This window comes from Phoca vitulina, unplaced genomic scaffold (genome assembly GCF_004348235.1).
Source record: "Phoca vitulina isolate PV1807 unplaced genomic scaffold, GSC_HSeal_1.0 scaffold2, whole genome shotgun sequence".
Classification (NCBI taxonomy): domain Eukaryota; kingdom Metazoa; phylum Chordata; class Mammalia; order Carnivora; family Phocidae; genus Phoca; species Phoca vitulina.
In genome coordinates, this window is record NW_022589705.1 from 37,799,294 (window position 1) to 37,816,558 (window position 17,265).

The 17,265-nt window shown below is 37.0% G+C and overlaps 1 protein-coding gene across 4 annotated transcripts in view; it reads left to right on the forward strand.

Moving 5' to 3' along the window:
- Positions 1-14,869, forward strand: part of USP33 (ubiquitin specific peptidase 33) — a 58,243-nt gene extending 43,374 nt beyond the window's left edge. For all 4 annotated transcript variants that reach the window (XM_032425545.1, XM_032425551.1, XM_032425569.1 and 1 more), the window contains 6 exons: positions 12-181; positions 1,522-1,603; positions 2,346-2,454; positions 11,695-11,797; positions 13,268-13,336; positions 13,683-14,869. In XM_032425545.1, the coding sequence (XP_032281436.1) occupies positions 12-181; positions 1,522-1,603; positions 2,346-2,454; positions 11,695-11,797; positions 13,268-13,336; positions 13,683-13,840 (691 nt within the window). In that variant the 3' untranslated portion in view covers positions 13,841-14,869. The remainder of the gene's footprint in view (positions 1-11; positions 182-1,521; positions 1,604-2,345; positions 2,455-11,694; positions 11,798-13,267; positions 13,337-13,682) is intronic.
- The last annotated feature ends 2,396 nt before the right edge of the window (positions 14,870-17,265 follow it).

Sequence of the window (17,265 nt, forward strand, 5' to 3'; positions counted from 1 at the left end):
GTTGTTAACAGGAAAAGCAGTGAAGAGGCACAAAAAGAGAGACGAAGGATTTCAAATTTATTGAACATAATGGAGCCAAGTCTCCTTCAATTTTATATTTCTCGACAGTGGCTAAATAAATTTAAGACCTTTGCTGAGCCTGGCCCTATTTCAAATAATGATTTTCTCTGTATTCATGGAGGTAAGAAATTTTGTAATGAATAGTAGTGGTAGGGGTTTGCTGTTAAATAATTTACAAATTAGGAAGAGCCAAGAGTTTTCCTCTTCCATTTATTTCTCATTTCTTCATCTTCAGTCTAACTTAAATGTGTTTAATTTTCTAGTTCCAGAAATTGGCTTCTTCTTCGATTTATAGGCCATCTGTAGCCTCTTCATTGAAGAGATACTTATTGAGTACCTGTGCTAGACCCTGAGAATACCAAAGATACTATTTCTGTTCTCTAAACTCTAATTTCATAGTAGAGGCAGAGATATACACAGCCAGTTATGGTACAGTGAGCACTTCTGTTACACATTGTTTTTCTCGGCCGAGAGGCATTCAGCTGCCAGCTGTATCCATGATTCTTATCCCTTTTGTCTAAATTAATAGGTGGCTCTATTCCTAAGTATGAAAATGTATTTGAAATTTAACAAAAAAGCTTTGTATACTTATTTGCTATATATAACTTAAGCCTTTGTGATCGGCTATGTTCGTGTTTGTACCCATGAAAAATAACACCTTAGCGTGACACCTTGATTAAATTTCATGGTTGAAGACTCAATATTCTTTTTTTTTTTTTTTTTAAAGATTTTATTTATTTATTTGACAGAGACAGAGATAGCGAGAGCAGGAACACAAGCAGGGGGAGTGGGAGAGGGAGAAGCAGGCTTCCCCCCAAGGAGGGAGCCTGATGTGAGACTAGATCCCAGGACCCTGGGATCATGACCTGAGCCGAAGGCAGACGCTTAATGACTGAGCCACCCAGGCGCCCAAGACTCCATATTCTTGTTAATTGACTATTTTTGTAGTGAAACCACAAGAGATAATAGGAATATCCTGTAGTGGATATAGAAACCTAAACCTTGAAAGGTTTCTGTATGCGAATTTATCTCTTATTATTTCCCCACTTGAACTGCTAACATAATACTCTTCCAATTCTGAATCTCCCCATAAACTTTTAATGGTATTTATTTGTGACTGCCTTTTATTATAGTTAGGTATATAAGTGCCTCATTTCTTTTGCTAGCTCAAGCTCTGTGAAGGAAAGATTGTCTCTTATTTTTCTTTGATTTCTCCCAGTACATAGTCAAGGTTTAGTAAAGATTTACATAAGTTACTTGAAGATCTTGGTTAGCTGATTTTTCTGTACTTCAAGAAATATGTTCATTTTTAGGAACATAATCACCAGAAATGCTTATACTTAATTTTTAAGAAAAATGATTTAAAAATGCCAGTGATTAATCAGTTTAAAAATGAGTTTAACCTTTGAAAGTTGTATAAAGGAATTTAAGAATGAGACATACCCATCTGAACTTTTTTAGGTGTTCCTCCACGAAAAGCTGGTTATATTGAAGACCTGGTTTTGATGCTGCCTCAGAACATTTGGGATAACCTATATAGCAGGTTTGTTTTTTAAAATCAGACAGTATGGTATTGTGAAAATCAGTTGGTGAAACTTGTTAAAAGGGAATTGTATTATTTCACATATGCTCCTTGTGCTTTATGTTGCTTATGTAGAAAATCCTCTGTTTTCCATCATTATTCATTCTGAAGTTGGAATAGGAAGACTTTGTAGCTAATGTGGCCATAATCTAGATAATATAATCCTAATTTTTATGTTCTAATTATCTGTATCTGTAAAAGCATATGGTGATATTTAACTCTGAAATTTTAAAGTTTTAAATTTTATTTTAAAACATTTTATATATAATTTCCTTACTATGTTTTCTTAGTTAAATGCTGAAAAAATTCTTGAGAGGCCAGCAAAAGCTTCCTTCTGATGAAAACTTGATTAAGGCTGTGGCTGCACTGAACTATGATTTATGTTGTATTGTAATTTTTGAAAGCCACTTCTTTTACTTTGTGTTGTTATCACTAACATATTTGGTAGCAGAAATAGCTGTAAGGGAAAGTTGAAGTATAAAGCAGGTTAGTCAATAAATTTGAGTCATTGACCCTGATAAACATAAAATGAAGTTGTTATAATCATATGATTTTTACATTAGTTTAATTATGACTGAGAATTTTTCTGTGGGGATTTATTCTTTATTAGAGATTTAGCCATTGACTCAAAGTTGGAGACAAAATTCCTAGAACATCCACTTTCTTCAACATTATCATAATGATTAAATTCTTCATGCTTTAGGTATGGAGGAGGACCAGCTGTCAACCATCTGTACATTTGTCACACTTGCCAAATTGAGGCGGAGAAAATTGAAAAAAGAAGAAAAACTGAATTGGAAATTTTTATTCGGGTAAAGTGATGCTTTTTGAATTGTAAATGTGATCTAGGATAAAGAACAGACAATTAGTAGAACTATTATTATGTTAACTATATTAATGAAATGATTAGATGAAAGAGTTGTAGTAGATTTTAAGTGTTCTGGGTGTATAACAGTGAGAAACAGGTCACTAAAATTCTAGTGAGTTAAGTTCTTTTGTGGGGTATTATTTTCATGGTTGGTAATAAATTTTGTTTTACAGATTGGCATTTGCAAGTAATCTATTGAAATGGCAAATTACAGGTTTCCTTTAGTTAGTGTTCTTCTGAAAGCATATACCCAGACTGCATTCTCTACTTCCATCTTTTTGTGAAATACAGTATCGTTTTGTGAGACTGTCTATACTTACAAATATACCCCTCAAAATGAGTATATTATGAAGCATTCCCTGATTGCAAGCAACAATCTGAAAGTGGTCATATAATCAATAGGAAGAGCTAAACAACTAGGTTTTTCTTATTTGTTTGCTTGTTTTTGGGTATTTTGTTTTTGTTTTTTAGAAATAATCTATTTGATCTTTTTAAGGAAGTGTAAACTATATCTGTGCAGTTTTCACAGTTACCAATACAGTGGAATTAGTCTTTGGCAGTTTTAAGATACATCAGATTATCTACTTTTTGAAAAGGATCAACATGCAAGTAAATTAAAAACCATCTAAATGTGGGGGAGTAGGAGATACAGGCTCTGGTTATGGAATGAGTAAGTCACAGGAATAAAAGGCACAGTATAAGGAATATAGTCAGTGATACTGTAGTAGGGCTAGATTAAGACAGATGGCAGCTAGACTTGTGGTGAACACAGTATAATGTATAAATTTACGGAATCACTGTCCTCCACCTGAAGCTAAAATGTAACATTGTGTGCCAACTCTACTCAGAATCATTTAAATGTGTATATGTTGACTGGATGACCCATCCATATGCAAATTCAGGTTTTTTCTGTGGGCTCAGAACTATTTGAGGGTCTTAGGCTCTGAAGTTTTAAAACATCACAGTGGTTGAGAAAAAAGAAACATTTAACATGCACTAATTCGGAGAGGCAAAATGAAGTCATTCATAGGTAATAAAATAAGTAAGAGGAGAAACAGTCATAGTATTACTGGTTAATTATAGTGTATTACCAGTCTAGGTTATCATTATTATCATTATTATTTTTCAAAGATTTTATTTATTTGTCAGAGAGAGAGAGAGCACAAGCAGGGGAAGCAGCAGGCAGAGGGATACCCTGGGATCATGACCTGAGCCGAAGGCAGACGCTTAACCAACTGGGCCACCCAGGCATCCCTAGGTTATTATTTTATGTACACTGCTGAACAACCAGGTTTTATGGACAAGGACTAGTACAGTTCCAGTTATGTAGGTAGCAAGAAGTAAGTCTTTTCAAAGTGCTATTGTCAGTAGCATAGCTCCAACTGTATCTTTATGACCCAAATTCCCAGTACGGAATCTAGAATTTGGGTCACCTTAGAGGCATATGCATTGATAATCCTACTAAGACTGGGGGCGCCTGGGTGGCTCAGCTGTTAAGCGTCTGCCTTCCGCTCAAGTCATGATCCCAGGGTCCTGGGATTGAGCCCTGCATCGGGCTCCCTGCTCAGCGGGAAGCCTGCTTCTCCCTCTTCCACTCCCTTTGCTGTGTTCCCGGAATTTCTTGCTGTGTCTCTCTCTGGCGAATGGATAAATAAAATCTTTAAAAAAAAAAAAAAATCCTACTAAGACTGTATTGGTGGAGGGATGGTAATTTTGTAAGAGAAAATTGAGATTCAGTAAAAGAGGGGAAGAAGTTGTTAAATAGACAGATGAACAGTATGTTTCGTGTTACGGCTGCCCAGCACATGTTCACACATACACATATACACCTGCTTCTTTTTCATGGATTTAGGATTTTTGTGTGTGTGTGCTGTTGCCTAAAGTAAAGAAATTTTCACACACACAGGAAGATAGTATAGGTATCGATTTGTTTATTGTGCTTGGGCCTCATTTGTTTCCTAAACCTAAGGAGGCAAATTTTTGTTGAATATTTAAAATAGTTCATTCCATGAATGCTTAAATAAATGGCTAATAACTATATCCATTAGGGCTTGGGGAACAGAAGCCATTCTAAGTATTTTGAGTATAATAAGAATATAGGCAAAGAAAGACTTAAACAACTACTGAAAGGACTGGGCATTGAAAGTCAAGAAGACCACTGCTGACTCAGGAAATCTGGGAGTAGGGTAGGCTGCCATGCTGGAGGTAGGAATGGGAGTATTGAAGGGCTTCAGAGCCTATACAGGTTAAGGAAAGCTTCTTACGTGGTGTGCGCCCAGTCAAGGGTGTTGAAGCCCAGGCAAGATGAGAACGGATACCCATGTTGGCTGGGGATTGCGGGATGGTGGGTGATAGACTTAGGGATTGGTTCCATATATAGAATTCATCAAATAATGAGTACAATGAGAGCCAGATTTCTCATTGTCAAATAAGAGAGTTACAAATGTGGAAAGGGAGAAAACTAAACTGGATTGTGCTATTAGCATTAGATTGGACTTGTAGGTACCTTTGTGAACTCATGGTCATGCATAATACATAGGTACAAATGTGTGTGCGTATACATATATAGAAACAAATGATGTACATATGTTAATTCCCTAACTTTGTTATTAAAAGGGCCTGGGAGCAATGATAATTTCAGTAGGATTAAACATACCTAGCTCTCATCAGGTTTTGGCTTCTTGACATCTTTCTCCACTAAAAGGTACCAGCCTTCCTTGGAGAAATGGCTGGTTCATATCAATGTTTATTTCCAGATTTTTGTCATTTGTGTTAGTTGTGTAGGAAAATGTCCTTGTACGTATGAAATATGCACCATGTTTGGAGGAAAGGAACATGTTTAGCAACTTACTGTCAGTGGTCTGAGGAAAGAAAATTTCTTTGTGTTACATTGGAGTTTTCCTCTAAGTTTGAGATTGTTTCAAAGTTAAAAAATTAAAAATTGCACAAAACCTGTGGGAATTATCTCTACTGCTTGCCACTGGTAAATCTCAGGAGAATGCTCAGAAATCTAATAAGCCTAATAAGCTGCTAATCTCAGGATCCTGGTGGGTTATTCTGAGGGTGCTCATAAGATGCAAGATGCTGGGGCACCCGGGTGGCTCAGATGGTTAAGCATCTGCCTTCGGCTCTGGTCATGATCCCAGGATCCTGGGATAGAGCCCCACGTCCGGCTCCTGGCTTAGCGGGGAGCCTGCTTCTGCCTCTGCCTCTCCCCCTGCTTGTGCTCTCTCTCTCTCTCTATCTCTGTGTCCCGAATGAATAAATAAAATATTTAAAAAAAAAAAAAAAAAAAAGATGCAAGATGCTGCTGTTAAAGATGTTAGCCTATGATACCAAGTGAAGGATTCTTGGGAAGATGCTTGGAAGTGGTGGCAAAATCCTATTTATGCCATCTGTGGATGCCTCAGTCACAGCTCCCACCAGAGGGGAGAAGAAATTTCTTTTTTCCGACTTCCATATATTGCATATACCATTGATAGTGCCTAACCTGGAATACTACTGGCATGGGATCCTGGAAAATGTAGGCTTCTCCTCTTCACAGAAGAGAGTGTAAGAATGAATGGAAATGATGCATTATGGGCCGTACGGTAAAGTCTGCCTCTTGTCAGCTCAGCATTCATACACATTCATACATGTAAGCAACAGCAGTAGCAACAGTATCATGTTTCTATTTAACACCTTGCAACTAGCTCATGTACTAATACATGCTGCACTTACCTTTTCCTAAACTTGGGAGACCCGAAGTTCTATGAGTCACTATATCCACTTTCAGATGTTAGTCATTCATCTTTAGTTCAGTCAATTCAGTCACAATCTCTCTTTTATACTGTAATCTAAAGAATATTGGGGAACCTGGGTGGCTCAGTCAGTTAAGCATCTGCCTTTGGCTCAGGTCATGATCTCTCAGGGTCCTGGGATCCAGCCCCGCCTCCTCAGGCTCCCTGCTCAGTGGGGAGCCTGCTTCTTCCTTGCCCTCCCCCCCATGGTCGCTCATGCGCGCGCGTGCTTTCTCTCTCAGATAAATAAAATCTTTAAAAAAACTTAATAAACAGTAGAGGAATGAATGAAAGGAAAAGTAAATTGATAATTTTTTACAGATTTGGTAAATGTTTACAGATACACATATGCGGTAAGGAAGAAATGTATGTCTACAGCTGATCACTTACCCATTCCATATTCCCTGTTTTCTTAATCAGCACTTCAGTTGGTTGTGGTTGTGTTTACCTGGTAAAGTAACCCAGACCATCATTTCAGAGGAATCTGAGGTCTTTGTAATCTTGCCTGGTTTAGATTTCTCTAGTTGTTTATTAGCTTTTAACCTCTGGGTATGGAAATACTGAATGGTGCTTGCAGTGGGTTGAATGGTGGTCCCCAAAAAAGATATCTCTATGTCCTAATCTCTGTGAATTGACCTAAACTGTGAATGTGACCTTACTTGAAAAAGGGTCTTTGCATATGTAAATAATTTAACGATCTTGAGATGAGGTCATCCTGGATTATCTGCATGGACCCTAAATTCAGTGATAAATGTCCTTATAAAGAGACATACAGAAGAGATACACAGAAAAGGTAAAAGCCGTATGAAGACAGGAGGCAGAGATTAGAATATACAGCCAGCCACAAAGTAGAAGCTTGAAGAGGCAAGGAACAGAATTTCCCCAATTATCTCCCCTGAAGTATGTTCCTGCCAGTACCTTGATTTTGGGCTTCTGTTCTCCAGAACTTTGGGAGATGAAATAGCTGTTTCAGGCACCAGGTTTGTGGTAATTTGTTACAGCAGCCCTCTGAAACGAATACAGTGGGTTTAATCTGGTTTTCAGCTATAATCCTCCTTGCTCCTGTTGTGTAGTGGTCATTTTATTTCACCTTTTATATAGCCAGTACTGTAACCCACTCTGCCTTTTTGTTCAGTGACATGAGGAACCATACATAACCAGAGAAGTATTTCGACTTTCAGTCCAGTAAAACTATTGTTGTTTCCCTTTGGAATTGAATACCTCCAAACTAGTTGAGGCCAAAGTTGTGGAGATGAGAAGCGAAGCTTTTGTGAATATGTCATTAGTGCTAATGGATACATCCTCCTGCTTTATTTATCTAGTACCTAGCCTCATGTATTCTGGTTATGGGAGAAACAACACTATATATTGGTTTCTGGTTTAGAGCATATACCACAGCGTAGAGGATAGTACCAACCCCATAAAGTTTTGTCACCCGTGTACAAAAACTGAGTCTTCAATAGACCAGCAGCTTTTAGGTGATGCCACATGATAAGGTCAGTGACTCCCATGGGATGTGAGCCTATTTCTTCATTTATTTTGTGTAAAATAAGTTCCATAGTCAGAAGTAATGTGGAATATTATCTCAGTGAATTAGACAATCAGTAGGGCCAAGAATAGTGAAAGGAAAAAAGACTGAGAATGGTGGTACTGGGAAAGACATTGTAGGTTAGGAAGCTAGAACCAAATCCAGTGTAAGTTCTAGGTATTTGTAAATCACATGTCATCAAAAGACTATATCCAAACTATATAAAGGATTCATACAACTCAAGAAAATTTTTCAGTTTAAAAACAAGGAAAATAGGGGCGCCTGGGTGGCTCAGTTGGTTAAGCATCTGACTCTTGATTTTGGCTTAGGTCATGATCTCAGGGTTGTGAGATCGAGCCCCTTGTCGGGCTCTGTGCTGAGTATGGAGTGGAGCCTGCTTCAAATTCTCTCTCCCTCTCCCTCTTGCGTTCTCTCTCTTTAAAAAAAAAGAAAAGAAAAAATATTTTAATAGACATTATTTCTAAGAAGGTATGACTCGTAAACACATGAAAAGGTACACTATGAGAAGCCATTAGGAAAATGCAACTTAAAAATCATGAAATACCATCACACGATTTTTAGAATGGCTAAAATAAGTGGATAATATCAAGGGCTAGCAAGAATGTGGAGCAACTGGAATTGTCATATGCTGATGGGAATGCAAAATGTTACATGCCAAATGACAGTTTGGCAGTTTCTTGTAGGTTAAATAAACACTGAGCACATGACTCAGCAATGTCACCCTGACTGTTTACTCCAGAGAAATGAAAACTTAGTTCACAAAAACCTGTACACAGGGGGCGCCTGTCTGGCTCAGTTGGTAGAACATGAGACTCTTTTTTTTTTTTTTTTTAAGATTTTATTTATTTATCTGACAGAGACACAGCGAGAGAGGGAACACAAGCAGGGGGAGTGGGAGACCGAGAAGCAGGCCCCCTGCCGAGCAGGGAGCCCGATGTGGGGCTCAATCCTAGGACCCTGGGGTCATGACCTGAGCCGAAGGCAGACGCTTAATGACTAAGCCACCCAGGTGCCCCAGAACATGCGACTCTTGATCATGGAGTCATGAGTTCAAGGCCCATGTTAGGCATAAAGCTTACAAAAAAAAAAAAAAGTAAAGGAAAAAAAAAACTTATACCAGATGTTCATAGCAGTATTGCTTATAATTGACTTAAACTGGAAACAGTTGAAATGTTAGCTGGCAAATAGATAAACAAAATATGGTAGCTCTACAATAGAATACTACTGGCAATAAAGATTGGACTATTGATGCATGCAACAACATCGTTGAACCTCAGAAACATTATGCCAAGTGAAAGAAGATAGACATGAAAAGGCTATGTGATGTCAAATTCCATTTATATGAAACATCTGAAAAATGGGAAATAATAAAGACAATGTAAATCAGTGGTTTCCTGGGGCTGAGAACAAGAGATGGACTGTAGAAACTGTAGAATGGTGCAGGGGAACTCTTTGGGGTGTTAGAAGTGTTCTAAACTGGTTTGTGGTGGTGGTTGCAAAACTATAAATTTACTGAACCTCCCCCCTCTTTTAAACAAAACTATGTGTTAGTATAAAACTTAACACTGAAGTACAGATACAGGTGCCCTTGGTAGACTGGAAAAGTAGAGTTTCTGAAAAATTAAAAAAGTAGGTAGGATCAGACTGAAGAAGCAAACCAAAGGCCATAGGAAATGACTGCATAGGCTTCAAGGTTGAAAGTGACATACCAATAATAACCTCAGCATTCTGCCCTTTATATTGTACAAGGCAGCAAGCATAAAGGTTTCTGCTTGGATAGAGTAGTAAATACAGAAACTCAGTTGAAGAAGGAATTATCTTAGATAGCTTCTAATACATAGAATTCTTAAATCATGCTTTAAAATAAATACAGTTGATCCTCAGGGAGATACGTAAGGATATTATATCATAAAAACAAAACAGAACTCAGTAGATGAGTTGACTAAATAGCCGCATAAATAATGCTGAAGAGCAAATTAGTGTTCTGAAAGATCTTGCAAAGCATTTCTCCTAAAATGAAGCACAAAGATAAACAGATGGAAATCAAAAGTTTTGAATATTGGATAGACATAGAATCCAGTGTTTTTTAATAGGTATTTTAGAAGAGAATAGAAGGGGGGAAACAACTTAGGGCAACAGTTTAGAGAAATTTCCCAGAACTAGATAAAAAACATATATCTTTAAATTAGTGAGGTAATTATAGTTACCTAATATTTAGAAAGTCCCACCTGGACACATAAGAAATATTCTAATGTGAAGGGTGAAGTCCTAAAAATATCCAAACCCAGTAATGCTATGAATTAAATGGATTCATCTGGTAGAATCAGTCTGATACTACATTTCAGGAATCTCAGTTCTCTAGGGATAAGTTGTGCATCATGGAAAGTCCTAACTTTAATTCTATACCTTGAGACAGACATGCTTTGATTTATGTGTTAACCATCAGACAGCCACATTTTTCATTGCCTTTCATTGTTCTGTGGAAGCAACTACCTTGTATCCCAGAAAGATCCTCGCCTTCAAATAACTTACATTTAATAAAAAAAAATACATGATATATTAAAAGGTAATGAATTCTTTGGAAAAGAAAAAAAAAACAGAACAAGAGGGATGAAGAGTGGTGTCAGGTGCATTTTTAAATAGGGTGATCAAGATAGGCCGTAGAAGGTGACATTTAAGTAAAGACTCGAAGAAGGTGAGGGAAGTATTTAAATGTGTGTGAAAAGAAGGGGGTAGTCATGCAAAAGCTTTAAGAGGCAGGAAAGTAACTGCTTGGTTCTGAGAATAACAAAGAGGTCTTTGTGACCATGAGTGAATAAATGAGGAAGAAAGTTATTAGAAGATGAAGTCTAATCATGGAGCCAGATCATGGAGATACTTCTGTGCTATTATAAGGATCTTTGGGGACAATGACAAGGTTTTAATAGATTTGATTATAGGAGCGATATTATCTGGACTTGGCTGTCTTTGTCCTCGGATAGTACCATAGGCATTTAGTTACCCATAATGAAGTATTTTTAGAAGTCTCACTGTCTTTTCATACTAGTACAGTTGGGTAAATTTCAGATAACCCTTCATTCTCCTTAGGCTCTTTTTCCTCTATCTTTCTTTCTATATCAATTATTCTTTCAATTGGGTTTCTTTAATTGAAGGCAGTAGAAGACACATTGGCTAACTTAAGCAAAAAAGAAATTTATCAAAAGGAAAAATTGAATTCTCCAGAATTTCAGGAACGGTATGTGGCTGACAAAACTGACATAGGAGTGACTTCATTCTCACCATTAGATCACTCCTGAAGATTTCCATTTCTAGTAGAGTTTTGCCTAGTTGAGTCACATACCCATTTCCTTCGGCCTTAGAAGAGGAAGTGGAACATCTTTAGGGACCTTAGTTCCACCACATTTGAGCATTGTCCTAAACATGTATGTATATTGTTTGTGAAACGACATGTACAAGATTATTCATTGCAGCATTGTGTTTGTAATAACATGTCCACCAGTATCTTAAGTGAACAGAAGTAAAGGGTAGACAGTGGATATAGCATATTTAAATAAGATTTACACATTTGATTTTTAATAAATACGTGGAGTACTTATTGTTTTGAAGACTTGCCTTGACCATTTTGACTTACCCAGTGTCTTATTCTTCTTTTGTGTGTACTTGTAAATTTTGAGACATAACCTAGACTGACTTGCTTACTAAAAGGTATTACAGTGGTACTAAGATAACTTAGCATCAATGTGCATCACATTCTTTATGAGGTATTGGCCTTACCAAATGCTAAAGTAGAATGGTTGTATTGTTCTGCTATAAACAAGTTCTAGATATTAGGTGACTGATTTTTTTCTCCCTGTAGCTCAACAGAGCATTCCAAGAGGAGGATTCTCCAGCTACTTTTTATTGCATCAGTATGCAGTGGTTTAGAGAATGGGAAAGTTTTGTGAAGGGTAAAGATGGAGGTAAGTAGTTAACTGAAAAATGAAATTCTTTGCTGATTTTTTGTTTGACGAATATTTTTTGGATATCTATATGCACTTGGGATTACACCAGTGAATAAGAGAGAAAAAGATCCCTGCCCTCAGGGATCTAACATTCTAGCTTGTATTCTGGTTAGTTGTTTTATTAACTATTTCATGACTTACAGCATATTCATAGCAGGAATAAAGGAACTGAACAAAATTAGTCTGCAATCTTAATATTGAAAAGTTAAAAATAATCCACCCAACAATAAGATTGGTTACATGATGGTTTAACCATTACAATGACATACTATGTAGACTTTAAAAATAATTTTTGTGGCAATATGTGATAATTAAAAAGATGTTCTTGATAAATGGAAAAGGTTACAATACTGTATTCATAGTTTGAACCTTTTATATTTAAAAAAAATGGCAAACATATGCAAAGGCAAAAAGACCACAAAGATATTTAACCTGCTTATCTTTCTGTAATGGAATTACAATATTTTTTCTTCCTTGTGCCTTTTTGTTTTGTTTTACAGCTTTTTTTTTTTTAAAGATTTTATTTATTTATTTGACAGAGAGAGAGACACAGCAAGAGAGGGAACACAAGCAGGGGGAGTGGGAGAGGGAGAAGCAGGCTTCCCGCCGAGCAGGGAGCCCGATGCGGGGCTCGATCCCAGGACTCTGGGATCATGACCTGAGCCGAAGGCAGATGCGCAACGACTGAGCCACCCAGGCGCCCCTTGTTTTACAGCTTTTGATAATAAACATGCACTGTACTTTTGTATTCAGGGGGAAAACAGGTTTTTTTTCCCCTTAAATTAAAAAAGGATATATTTTAACATTTCTGTTTATAACGCTTTTATTGTTTTTAGTTTAAGTAATGACAGTCTGAAATAACTCAAGAATCACATAATTTCTTTTTAAATTACAAAAGAATTGTTCTTTTATAACATTAAAAGTGCATTTTAACCTGTGGTCATCAAATGGATAGTTAAAGTGAGATTTTAGATGGTAGTGAGAGAGCCTCTTTCCCTTTCTTTCTTGGTTCTATTTGGGGTGGGGGAGGGAACTAAGACCCAAAAAGGAAGAGGCTCAGAAGATGCTTAAAAATTAACTGTAATAATATGACTACAAAATAATCAATTTTTTTTTTTTAAAGATTTTATTTATTTACTTGACAGAGACACAGCGAGAGAGGGAACACAAGTAGGGGGAGTGGGAGAGGGAGAAGCAGGCCTCCCGTGGAGCAGGGAGCCCGATGTGGGGCTCGATCCCAGGACCCTGGGGTCGTGACCTGAGCCAAAGGCAGACGCCCAATGACTGAGCCACCCAGGCACCCCAAAATAATCAATTTGATTACATAGTTACATCGCTCAATTATTTCAGGCACAGAAATACATAATTCTTTGGTACATTTCTTTGAAAAGTATGCATTTTGATCCTTTGTTTTTCCTTTTGATTTAGATCCTCCAGGTCCTATTGATAACACTAAAATTGCAGTCACTAAATGTGGCAATGTGATGCTCAGGCAAGGTAAGTTGACTAATACTTAAGCCATTTGTCACTGTTAAGAATATAACATTACTAGCCATCTGTGCCACTTTTTTACCCAGCCTAATGATATAATTCATATATGAAGGAGAACAAATAGTAGAAAAGCTGCCAGTGTTTGTTATCTGAGGAAAGGTTTAAGGCTGTTGATAGGAGCTAGGAAAAAATACTAAGACAGACCATAATGGGCTGGTAGTCTGGAAATTCGTGTTCCCTTAGTTCTCAGTTATCCCTGGAGGATTCATGCTGGGGGGTACATTATGAAGGTTTTGCAATGTGAATATGTAGGTTTGTAAATATTATTCTTTCTATTTGCACTTAATTCTAGGAGCAGATTCTGGTCAGATTTCTGAAGAAACGTGGAATTTTCTACAGTCTATATATGGTGGAGGGCCTGAAGTTATTCTACGACCTCCAGTTGTTCACGTTGACCCTGATACACTACAAGCAGAAGAAAAAATTGAAGTAGAAACTCGGTCTTTGTAATTTTGAGGGTATAGAGTTCTAATGAGAAATCACTTTCATTTCCTCTCACATACACATGCAAAAACATTCCTAAAAGCATGTTTATTTTCTTGATTTTTAATATTTTATTCCTTCTTACTGGGCATTATGGAAGAATGTGTTAAAATGTGTGGTATACTACAGGTTGGTATATTTAATGCTAGATAACTTACCATAAAGTCTTTCAGTGTAATATTTTTGAAAGAGAAGGGATAATTGTGATCATTTGGTAATCAGTAGGTTATCTTTGATCTTTATACTACATGCAAATCCATACTATCCTTTATAGTTTTGTAAATACTTTTGCTTTGGAAACTTTTTCATTACCTTAACACACCATAACACTGACCAATCTTTTCAGTTCTCCAAAACCCTAATTTAATTGTATAGTTTTGACATGGCTTCATATAATAAAGAGCCTATTTTAAATTGAGAATTGTAGTCAGAAAAATGTTAATTTCCTAAAGCTCAGGAAACGTTAGGGTGTCACTTCTTTTGCACTGCAGCATATAAACTAGCATATTAATATTTACAGTATGTCTTTTTGAATGTATCAAGGATGTATTTAGTTTGAGTGGAATTTGTGTCAGCATATATCCGTAACTTATTGCCTCTTATACTGTAAAATGTTAAACTTTAATTCCTATAACCCTGGATAGTATTCATTAAAATCAGTAAAAAACTTAGAGTTAGTTTTAGGGTACTTTTAATTTTGAGAGCATGAAGTATGGAATGTGTTGATGAGATTGTTGATAAAGCTAAAGCCACTTGCAAAATGATTTTTTTTTAATGAAATGCATAAAGTCTTTTCGGATCATATAGTATGCAGTATGCACCGCTATTTGCTTGATTATGTGATGTCAAAAGTTTAGCTATATTCCAAGTATAAAAACAAACTGGATTACTTTGAGGATGTTGAATAGCATTCACAATGGGTTTGTTTTGGTGTGGGGCAACTGCCACCAGCTAAAACAGTATTGTTATAATTAGTTCAATAAAAATGATTTTAAAATTTATAACTTGGATGTTGAATTTATTTAATGGATATTAAGAGTGAGTGAAAAGTATAAAGTTTGTTAATATTATAATATCTTCCTGTTATTTCTTAATCAGAGGTATGCAAAATAAGTCATTTTGGTATAGTATTTAAAGTTTTGATGTTTAATGAAATGATGAGCTTAATCATTAAGATGTATTTCAATTTTTAAAAGATGTATCTAGTTTTAAGTTTTCTCCTGCCTCATAATTACAGTATGATCCTCTTCATGGATTCAACGTTATTGATCTATCTCTGAATTACCAGCGTTTATTGTAATTTTGGCGTTAGGAGATAATCAAAAAGTTTGTTTTTAATACTGCTTGCCATTTATTGGATATTTATGATGTTTTAGTCAACCTACTAAAGTGCTTTACTTATATTTAATCCTCATTACAACCTTATGACTTAGGTCAAGTGGCTTGTCCCAAATCACACAGCAAAGAGAAGGCAGATAGGGGACTCCAACTAGAGTCAATGTAACTTCATAACAGTGCTGTTATTCACCATTATATAATATCTCCGTGCATTCTTTTGAAACAGATTATAGGATTAGTTACATTCGTTAGTAGCATTACTATTTTCGTAACAAACTTTGGAATATTATGTGTGGTTAATTGTATCAGAAAGAGGCAATTTCCCTGTATTTTGAAGCTACTCCCCTAACTCTCCAAGGCCAGAAGTTTGAATAAACTTGTTACCATTTTGAAGGATTGCAGGTCAGGGGATTAGGTAAGAACTATTTCTTCAGGGAGAAAAAAAAACAGGCTATTGGAGACTGTTTTAATAATAACACAACTACTACTAATCACTACTAATGCTGAATTCTTAGCAAATGTTAGGCACTAGGTTAAACATGTTTACAGATTAATATGCCCAGGCACACACAATTCAAATCCAGCAAACAAACAAACAAACAAAAGCATGTTTCAGAATTCAAACCCAGATGTGTCTGATTCCAAAACCTATTCTTCTCTCAGAAGTCACAAGTAAATTTCTTTCTTTTTTTTTTTTTAAGATTTTATTTATTTATTTGAGAGAGAGAGGAGAGACAGTGAGAGAGTACAAGCAGGGAGGAGAGGGAGAAGCGGGCTCCCCAGAGAGCAAGGAGCCCGATGGTGGGGCTCGATCCCAGGACCCTGGGATCATGACCCGAGCTGAAAGCAGACGCTTAACGGACTGAGCCACCCAGGCGCCCCTGTATTGGTTACTTTTGCTGCAATAATGCTATGTAACAGCCACAAAAACTCAGTGGTATACAGAAACATTTAGTTATTTTACAGGTCTGCGGAGTTCAGCTAATCAGGCCTTGGCTGATCTCAGCTGGGCTCACTCATGTATTTACAGTTAGTGGGAATTGGCGAGGCAGGTCTTATGACCTTGGCTGAGCTCACTCATTTGTGTTGGGCTCTGTTTCTTGTGTTCTTCACCAGGCTAGTTCTCTTGGTCACGGCAGAGGCGCAAGTTGTTTTCAAGCCTCTGTATGTGTCCTATCTACTAATATCTCATTGGCCAAACCAAGTTACGTGGTGAAACCCAGAAATAAGGGAGGTGAGAATAAAATCTACTTTTAATGAGAGGAACTGAAAAGTCACATGGCAAAAGTGTAGATACAGAGAAATACGAACAATTAAAGCTATTAATGCAATCGATGTCCTGTAGTTAAGTTGCTCATATTTGAACATGGACTCTGCCACTTACTAGCTGTATGTATAACCTTGACAAGTTCCCTGACCTTGGTTTCCTCATGTGCAAAATGAGTCTCTGCCTTCTTGGGTTGTTGTGAAAGGAAATGCTTTAGAAGATATAAAGTACATAGTAAATGTATCTCTCTCCTCAATTTGGGGGGCAGGTAATATGCCCGGACAGATAACACAGTCCTACAGTGCTTTTTACATGTCACCAATGGCAGAAAAGGCCAGGATCCCAGTCCATGCCCCAACATGGCTTTAATTGCTAAGTAGATAATGACTTCAGTAACTCATGCCTCGCAAAATTATGAAGGCATAATTATGATAGCCACTATTCAGGTATAGATTTATCAGATAAGCCCTTTGGGTTTAAGGCCAATTTTCTTTCTCAGCCATGTGAACTGCCCAAGGACCTGTGGACACTGAAGGTTGAGACTGTTCATGAATATAGCAGCAGGTGTAGTTCGCTAACCAGTCCTGATGCTACTCAGGTTGAAGGCTGTGTTTTTGTGGCATAACAGAGTCCTCAAAACTTTTTTAAAACGAGGATTTATTGTTTTTCATGATTCTGTGGGTTGTCTGGAGTCACTCATGAGGCTGCACTGAGTTGGCAGATACACTATGTTGGAAGGTTCAAAAAGGCTCCTAACGTAACTGGGGCCTTGGTGCTGTTGGCTGAG